The sequence below is a fragment of the Ictidomys tridecemlineatus genome, chromosome 10, assembly GCF_052094955.1.
Source record: "Ictidomys tridecemlineatus isolate mIctTri1 chromosome 10, mIctTri1.hap1, whole genome shotgun sequence".
Classification (NCBI taxonomy): Eukaryota; Metazoa; Chordata; class Mammalia; order Rodentia; family Sciuridae; genus Ictidomys; species Ictidomys tridecemlineatus.
Window position 1 is genome coordinate 22,512,607 of NC_135486.1, and position 9,760 is coordinate 22,522,366.

General features: G+C 35.4%; 1 protein-coding gene across 1 annotated transcript; it reads left to right on the plus strand.

Moving 5' to 3' along the window:
- Positions 1-5,647: 5,647 nt before the first annotated feature.
- Positions 5,648-9,465, plus strand: Rgs1 (regulator of G protein signaling 1). The gene is made up of 5 exons (XM_005335348.5): positions 5,648-5,890; positions 6,250-6,330; positions 6,751-6,812; positions 8,169-8,332; positions 9,067-9,465. Exons 1-5 carry the CDS (start codon positions 5,754-5,756, stop codon positions 9,250-9,252), a joined length of 630 nt encoding a protein of 209 aa, XP_005335405.1. The 5' UTR covers positions 5,648-5,753; the 3' UTR covers positions 9,253-9,465.
- Positions 9,466-9,760: the final 295 nt, after the last annotated feature.

A 9,760-nucleotide genomic window follows, 5' to 3' on the forward strand; every position in this document is an offset into this window, starting at 1 on the left:
CAACATGTGGTAAAAAGAATAGATACATAACAGACACAAAAGCAAGCCACTGGAATGGACACAAAGAGAGTGCAGCTAATATATTTGAAAGCAATAAGGGTATATTTGAAAGTAATTAAGTGGCAAGGCTTTGGAAAGAATAAAGCGTGTCAGGCAACCTTGCTAAGTGATTTTCCTGGGGGGGGGGGAAACTAACAAAGAATAAAGGAAATAAGTCACTATTGTTAACCAGGGCAATGTTTCATAATAACAAAAGCAAAATACTGGAATAATGTCATTAGAAGAGTTAACACAGTCATTGATTCCCTAATATTTAAAATGTATCTTCCTTTGCAGATACTGTCTCAATGCTGACCTTTGAGCATCTTTGCTTTTCTGTTTATGTCACATGCTACGTAACAGAACATTCCATCATCGATCTTCTTACGGCATGGCTCTCCATTATTTGGACTTGATAAGGAGGCACTTGTTTCAGTATTACCTGAATTTTATTTGCAAGTCCAGTTAAATCAAATCAGACACAACTTCCTTGTTGAAAGGATAGGGTGAAAATAAATTAAAATGAATCCAAAGTGGAGTAAGCATATTAGAAATAATATTCATCAAAGATTTCTTCAGTGCTTTCAATAGTGACTTGGAAAATGATGCTATTAATGAAAACTTCATTGGTAAGATGAGGTTTTATAGAATCACATGAGTCCAGCTCACTAACTCAATTTTTAAAAAATATTCACATTCAATTTTCTATAAACTTTTGAATTATAGAAAGGAGATATGCAGTGTTGATAAGTCAGGGTTTTGAGAAAAAGAAACTAGATTCTTATCTTGCTCTGTTGTATTTACTGAGGTCATTAAAATTCACCAACTTGCATATATCTGCTTTTATTAAAAACCTATCAGCAGATTTCTTCATTTCGAAAACAAAATGGTGATCCAGACTAAAATGTTTAACTTTTCACTCACAAATGATACAAAGTAGACATGAATGTTCCCACCAACCCTACACACACATAGAGAAAACTTCCAAACTCCCCTTTGTTGAAACTTTAAAAAAAAAAAAAACTATAAAGTTCATCTGAAATCATGTAGGTAGAACTATAAACCTTGAAGACCCACCTAGGAGTCTACAGAAGTCAAAATTAAGACCCATGTGGTGATCCAAGGTAGTGAACCAGGTAGTTAGGAACTATAAAAGACTCCAGTAGTTTAATTCTCTAATTACTGAATGATCATGCTAATCCAGCAGTCTTCCAGAGCCCCTTTGAAAGTGTATTTACATAGGATCCACTCTTCCACAATTCTTAAACATGTATGAGCTGTCTAGTTGCTAAAGACCATCTCCCCATTGATACCTTTTTTATCCTTTGTACTTTCCAAGGAGTGATAAATGCAAATGCAGAAGAGGCAAAGATACAGGCTGATTTTGTAGTAAATGCAGGAACAATTTGCTTCCTTTATCATATTTCCAAAGTTAATCATTCCTGCATTCCTTCTTCTGAATATTTCTGATAATTTCTCTCTGATAAGCAACTTCTCCCTTTGATAATTTACCCTGCTCTCTGCCCTACTATCCTTGAACCCCCCAGGACAGAGATTCATTCCCTCTGTATTTGCAGAACTTCATGTCTGATACATTGTAGGAATGCAATTACATTTGTTCAATCAAGGATACTATGCTTCAAAGGGTCAAAATTTCTGCTCATATCACTGACACTTCCAGGAGATATATTTTTATCTTTAAGGGACAATCTCATAATGGTTTTCTTTGCCCCCCAATTCTTAATATCCACAACAAAAGTTTCAGAAATAATATAAAGATTCAACACCAGTGTGATCGATAGCAAGGCTGATAATGTCAATTGAGAAAGCTCTTTCTACTAATATTCAAGAAACAAAATGTAAAATCAGTTCAGCAAAGATTTAAAATCTTCTTCCTTTTTCCCATCAAATTTGATAGCTACAATCTGAAGTGTTTTACTGAACCAGTCTCCAAGGTATTTTGAAATATAACACTAGGACTTTAAGGGCAGGGAATACTTCCATGTAATACTATAATGATGAATATATTCACTATACATTTATCAAAGTCTATGGAATACACAACACCAAGAGTGAAGTCTGATGTAAACTATGATCTCTGGATGACATTGATGTGTCTGTGCAGGCTCATTGATTATAACAAACCACATTGATAAGAGATGGCATTGGTGGTGGTGTTTGGGGCATGGTAAAGGGTGGGAATAGATGGGAACTCTGCATTTTCTACTCAAGTTCACTGTAAATCGAAAGCTGTTTTTATAATAAGGTTATAAGATAAATAAGACTACATGAAGGATAAATCTTCTTAGGACTCCAACCTGGTTACTGAAGCATAGTTTCACAGAATTTAAAAAAAAAAAAGTGCAATTGTTTGTGAGACTCTTTGTTTCTTCTATTGGCTTTATTGAAATCCTCTACAACCTCAACCAAAGTTATTGATTACATTTACCACCCCATAGCTTGTCTTTTCTTAATAAATTTCACAAAGAAGGATGATGGTGATACCACAGGAGACTGATAGGGAACCCTCAATGTTCTGCCATGGACTGCTCAGCCCTTGCTGATAGAACAGAATCAAATTTGCCTTGCTCAGGCAATACAGACCTTGCATGGACTTGCAAGTGGTCATTGAAAGAACATCTGTATTGCTGTACCACTGAGAAGGCTCCATCCGTCAATTGGGATAAAGGAATTTCAAAAATTCCTCCACTCCCAGGGGTTTCTTTCTATATTTGAACTTGGAAGCAGGCTATTGGAATTGCCTGCAAATGCTTGAGCCTGAAAGACTACATTATGGTAGCAAAACTTTGGGAGGTTTAAAGCAATTCCTTAATACATAAGGGGCAAATATTTATTCTGGTCTCAGACCAGAGTTTCCTAATGTGGTGTCAAGAGAACTTTATTTTCTAAAAACTATTTTCCTTATTTAAAGAGGGTATGATTCTTTAAAAAGCCAGGAACCCAACATTTCCCAGGCTTTTTTGGTTCCATAACCTTAGCTACTGCTGGTTTTTCTTATAATGCTTATTTTAACATCCAAAGGAACTATTCAGGAACAGACTTAGGAAACTGTCAGTACATTTGAATGATAATCATAGAGGAACATTAGAAATAACCTTTAAATAATTTTTATCTAACATAACTGACCCAAAATTATCTAGAGGAGTAAGAGGTTACCAGATCAACAGGAACAATGCTGAAGATTTTAACAGGAAATTAAGTATGGAGTAAACCACAGGAAGTATACAAAGTTTTTATGCCAAAACGGGCCCTATACGTTCTGTTTGGGTCACTTCCAAAGTAACCATTTCATCACTTTCTTAATACATCTTGCCATCTTTCTAACCTCAAAGGATGCTGTTATATATAATGTATGCTCATGACTGTGTGTACGTAAATTTTATAATATTGCAAATGCATTTCCTTCTAATATTACTTATTCTAATGATAGAATCAAGGCAGGAAAATGAATAGACTCCTTTTTACCAGCTCTACCCAATGCCAACCGGAGCCTAAGCAAAAACTATTATCCAACAGAAGCCTCTCTCGGTAAAAACAAGATCCAAAAGAAAGTTTAAGTCAAACTGGGTTCTCTATAAATGAGCCACAGACCTCTATGAACTCCACAGGACCTTATATTACACTAACGTGTCTACTCTGAGAAGTGGATACTCTTCTAGTTCCTGAGACTTTTTTTTAGACTTTAATATCCACTAAAGGTTTATTAAAACGGGATGTATCCAGAGATACTGCCAAAATTTGAAATGGAAGATCAACACATAAGAAGTACAATTTATCAATCTATGAAATGAACTCTTATTTTACCTTGAATGTTTTTTCCAGCTACTGTGTGATTCTTTAGTATATCTATATATTATGCCATATGAGTGTATCAATTGTATTTTTATTTATAGATTTTTTTAAACTTTACTCTGTTCTTTTCCTAAGCAGAAATATGTAAACAGTCACAGTTCAATAGTTATATTGCTAAAATAATATTAAAATGATGTACTCTTTTAAATCATCTTATACACCACCAGTAGAATGTTTAGCACACCCCTTGTAAAACTTTCTGCCATGGAAATAAGAGATGAGAGTCCAAGAGGGTCTAGATGAAGACAGCCTCTCATTTCTTCTTCCTAACAGATAAACAAAAATTATTTTCTTCACACTATTTCCTGGCAAGGGGAATCCCTTTTAAATATTGAAATCAGATGACTATCCAAAGGATTGAGGGGGATACAACTCTAAAGTTGATTTTAAATTTATACAATAAATACACCAAATGAATCATTTTGTGGCAATGTACAATTTTATTTTTTTATTATTAAATTAATTATTTATTCTTATTTGTTATATATGATGGCAGAATGCAATTCATTTCACATTGCACATACAGAGCACAATTTTTCCAGTCTCTGGTTATATACAGAGTATTTTCACACCATTTGTGTCTTCATACATGAACATAGGTAATGATGTCTAGCTCTTTTCCCTTGCCCCCTCCTTTTCTCTCCCTCCCCTTTGTCCTATCTAAAGTTCCTCCGTTCTTCCCATGCCCTTGCCTTTGCCATTATGAGTCAGCATCCTCAAATCAAAGAAAATATTCAGCCTTTGATTTGGGGGGATTGGCTTGCTTCACTTAGCATGATGTTCTCCAACTCCATCCATTTACCTGTAAATGCCATGATTTTATTCTCTTTTAATACTGAGTAATATTCCATTAAGTATATACCAAAGTTTCCCTATCCATTCATCTACTGAAGGGCACCTGGATGGTTCCACAATTTAGTTAATATGAAATTGTGCTGCTATAAACATTCATGTGGCTATGTCCCTGTAGGAAGCTGTCTTTAATTCTTTTGGGTATAAACCGAGGAGTGGGATAACTGGGCCAAATGGTGGTTCCTTTCCAAGTTTTCCAAGGAATCTCCATATTGCTTTCCAGATTGGCTACACCAATTTGCAATCCCACAGCAATATATCAGTGTGCCTTTTTCCCCCACATCCTCGCCAACACTTATTGTTGTTTGTATTCTTGATAGTTGCCATTCTGACTGGAGTGAGATGAAATCTTTTAATATATTTTTAGTTATAGATGGACACAATGCCTTTATTTTATTTATTTTTATGTAGTGCCTGGGATTGAATCCAGTGCCTCACGTATGCTAGGCAAGCGCTCTACTACTAAGCCACAACCCCAGAAATCTTAGAGTAGTTTTGATTTGCATTTCTCTAATTGCTAGAGATGTTGAACATTTTTTTATATATTTGTTGATGGATTGTATATCCTCTTCTGAGAAGTGTCTGTTCACTTCCTTGGACCATTTATTGATTGGGTTGTTTTTTTTTGTGTGTGTGTGTGTTAAGGTTTTTGAGGGAATGCACAATTTTCAAGAGGAAACTAGCATCATCTCAAACCGAAGGCAGGGGCTGCTTTGGCCCTTTAGTGTATGTGTGTGCCTCTGAGTGTTTGGTTTTCTTTCTAATCAAGTGACCTGCTCTCATATGGTTAAGTTTCAACCACAAGACATCACTGTAGGCTTTTTTTTTTTTTCAAGCACACGTCACAACTCACCAAGGAAGGAGGAACTTGCAGTGTCTGTGGTAACATCACTTGATAAACAGCCTCCCTCGTGCAGCCAGAGCCTGTCTGCCTTCTCTATATAAAGCAGCAGAGACATTGGCGAGCAGACATTTGCTAAGAGAGGACCATGAGAGCAGCAGCCATCTCCACGCCAAGGCTGGACAAAATGCCAGGAATGTTCTTCTCTGCAAACCCAAAGGACTTGAAAGAAACTCGTCATTCACTTCTAGATGACAAAACGCAAAAAAGGAGGCCAAAGACATTGTAAGTTCCTCTAGTGTCTCGCTTAGACTATCTCTAAGGACAGAGGGAGTGTGAATGAATGAAAGAGAATATGAGCATTTGGGTCAGCCAGACCAGAGCAACTGCCTGCCTGTTGTGCTTTTTAAGTAAGATTCGTTTGTATTAAAAAGTAAATCGTTCTATGGCATTAAATTAGGTGAGATTTTTTTTCAGACATGGACTCATAAAAATGAGCCCTATCTTAGTATAAAAAATGTGCTATCAGTTACTTTTGTTATTGCCTTAATCCTTAGAGGCATTTAGACCATGTTTTGTTCATTTTACAAATAAAATGAATTCTAATGGAGAAATACCAAGTACTCACTTTCTGTCTTTTGTAGTGGAATGGACATGAAAGCATACCTGAGATCTATGATCCCACATTCGGAATCTGGAATGAAATCTTCCAAGTCCAAAGACATGTATGTGCTTTAATCCATTTTACTATCATTTACAAGGTCAGTCTAGGGACCAGTTTTCTATCCTAGTAAGAGATTAATACTGCACATGATGGGTTTTGTTTCTCTTAGGTACTATGCCAAATAAGATTAGCCTACATTAGTACCAATGTAAATTAAATATAAACATGTTTGTGTATATACTTGCTTATTTATCTTTGTTCTGTCAGATTTTTATCTATTTGAATTTTTCAAACTTAATTGGCAGATTTTTTTTCATACTTATGGTAATTCTAAAAAATCCTTATAAGTCTAGGTTACTAAAATGTCTTGTAACTAGAATATTAGTTTGTGAAATTATCAGAGGGAAGCAGCCATTCTGATTACATTTGGGCTTACATAAAAACTATTTTACTAACATGCTTAATTTTTTTTCTTCTGTAGACTTTCTGCTGATGAAGTAATACAGTGGTCTCAATCTCTAGAAAAACTTCTTGCCAACCAAAGTAAGTGTACATTAATCATTGAATGCTTCTTAATTCAGCTCAATACCCTACTAGATTGAAAGGCTTCATTAAAATAACATAATATGCAAAAAGTTATAGTCTGACATTTCTATGAACATTGATAACTTCAGCATAGTAGGCCTCTTTGTGATATGCTGACTTAACACTTAATTCTACAACAGTGTTTTAGACAAACCTGCCAAGGCAATTAGGCATTTTCACTGATGATTACAGGAAAAAAAAATTAGAATTACACTGGGGTTCATGAAGTTTAAAGTTTTAAAAGTAAACCATATATCTTAATATGTGAATTCTGATTTTGAAAGTTGACTAAAGAATCTATTTTTACAGTTGGATATAAACAGGATTCATTCTTACAGTTAGTATTTTATCATTCATACATTCATTAATTCCCTCATTCATCCCACATTTATGTGACAGGCATTTTAGAAGCAAAGGTATTCAATAGCAAAGACATAGTCCCTTTCTGCCTTGAAGGTTGTTGAAAAACATGAATAATTGCATTTTATATATTATATGATGCATGGTCTAACATTGAAAATGTAAAAGGATGTTTAAACACAAAGAGTCTTGCGGTGATTTTCTGACCAAAGAAGGGAAGGAATGAAATCATATTCCCTTCTTCTTATTATGGGTATTACAGTCCTACTGGAATGAGAAGGTGAAGAGGTATAGACATGCAGCTTGTTGTCTATCTAAAGAGTAAACTTATCCTCTTCTCCCCAGAAACGCCCTAAAGAGCCTTGTTTGGGGATGAAGTAGTTCAACCTAGCTCATCAATATTATTATCAGACATAGTATACAATTCAGCTAAACAAATAAATGGCACAGAAATAGCCCATGTAAGTCTCAGTAATTGCAGCAAATGTAATTAGTATATCAGATGCATAGGTGATATATAGGCCTGCCATTATCTAACGTGAATTGGATTTGGAAATTATATTTGTAATTATTAACATGATGTTAATGCCCTTTGCAATTCTTGTTTGCTTTCTTGAAATGCTCTACATTCTGGCTAAGATGTTGGTCTTCATAAGAAAAGACATTGTTTTATAATCGGCAGAGCCAAATTCTTGATTTAAATACAAAAGGAAGCAAAGCATACCAAGCAGCTATGTGATTGAGAACAAGTTTGGTCCCAGTTCCTCTTCTATAAATAAAGGGCTCTCTAGGGCCTTTCCTCCTTTACAAACTGTGACCTGGCTGTTCCAGCAGCAGTTGTATCTTGTTTTATTGAGAGAGAATGCAGTAGCTATTTTTCTTACAGATTTCGTCAAGTTATTCACTTATTGGCTCAATTAATTTAATTATCTCAATCGTTCCCTTTGTTTTTAGCTGGTCAAGATGTCTTTGGAAATTTTCTTAAGTCTGAGTTCAGTGAGGAGAATATTGAGTTCTGGCTGGCTTGTGAAGACTACAAGAAAACAGAGTCTGATCTTTTGCATTGCAAGGCCGAGAAGATATATAAAGCATTTGTGCATTCAGATGCAGCTAAACAAGTGAGTATTAAGTCCATTATCATCAGCTTATGTGTAAAAGAATTAAGTCAACATGAAACTTCAAACATAAAAGATGAAATCCTTTTTGAGTATCATGATTTTACTTCTGCATATTTAGGCATATTCATATAGTTCAGTGCAACTTCAAAATAATTCTCTAGATTTGGGAAGATTTCAGTGCAGAGAATGAAAGATTGACTTTGCAAACTATTGAACATGATGGACAGGTAGAGAAAGGAGCACAGGTACTATGGGCCAGAACCACACATCAGAGGATCCTTAATAAGCTATCCAGGGCAAGGATGAAATGCAGATTCCTATAATGCATGCAACTGCAGAAGCTAAAATACGACCTGTCACTAGTAGTGCTTGTCTTCCTATAAAACGTTCTTGGTCCCAACAGAAGGAGATGCACAAGAAGTCCTCTCACCTAGTAAATCTCAAGTGTCCACATCACTCTTCTTTGATATGTGGACCACCTTTTGTAGATATTTACATTTCTCATGGCTGCCTCTTTTATAACTTGAAACAGATACTTTTCTTGTGATATTTCTTTTTATCTCCTCCATACCTCATATAGAGCTGGCTTAGAGTAGTCAAACAAGAGATTTGAAATGAGTTAAATGAGTACATAAGACTGTTTTCTTGAGGTGTTTCAAAAAATTACAATAGGTGTGTCATAAAATTACCATAAATATGACATGCACATGAATTAATGAAGTTCTCTTTTTTAGATCAATATTGACTTTCATACTCGAGAATCTACAGCCAAGAAGATTAAAGCACCAACTCACACGTGTTTTGATGAAGCCCAAAAAATCATATATACCCTTATGGAAAAGGACTCTTATCCCAGGTTCCTGAAATCAAATATTTACTTAAATCTTCTGAATGACCTTCAGGCTAACAGCCTAAAGTGACTGATTCCTAACTGAAGGGAATTAAAAGATGGTATCAAGGACGGAAGGAACGAGCCAGTGTGGCTGCCTGAGTGGACAACTTGGCTTGTTTGGGGTGACTTGACAGGCTCAGGAGAGGAACAAGTGACACAGGATGGATTACCATGGAAGTCATCCAGATTCAGGGCTGAAAAAACATCAGTAAGACTAAAATTGAGAGACTGTAGAAGAAAAGAGAGACTATGGTACTGTCTATGGTACTGTCATAAAATACAGAAGACCCTCTGTATTAGAAAATGCCTCACACTGAAATGGTCAGGTAACTCTGGTGACAGAAACTGTGAATAAAATTTATGGGACTGATTACAATATGCTGTAAGCTTCAAGGTCAACTGACACGCTATGTATTATTACATATAGATTGTATTGAGCTGCTGAAATCTCCTTAACTTGGATTCCTGTTCCAGAAATCACTGTTATTATTGAGAAATGTTTTTTAATGTTGTTTTGTTTGAGTGTATTTGACTTG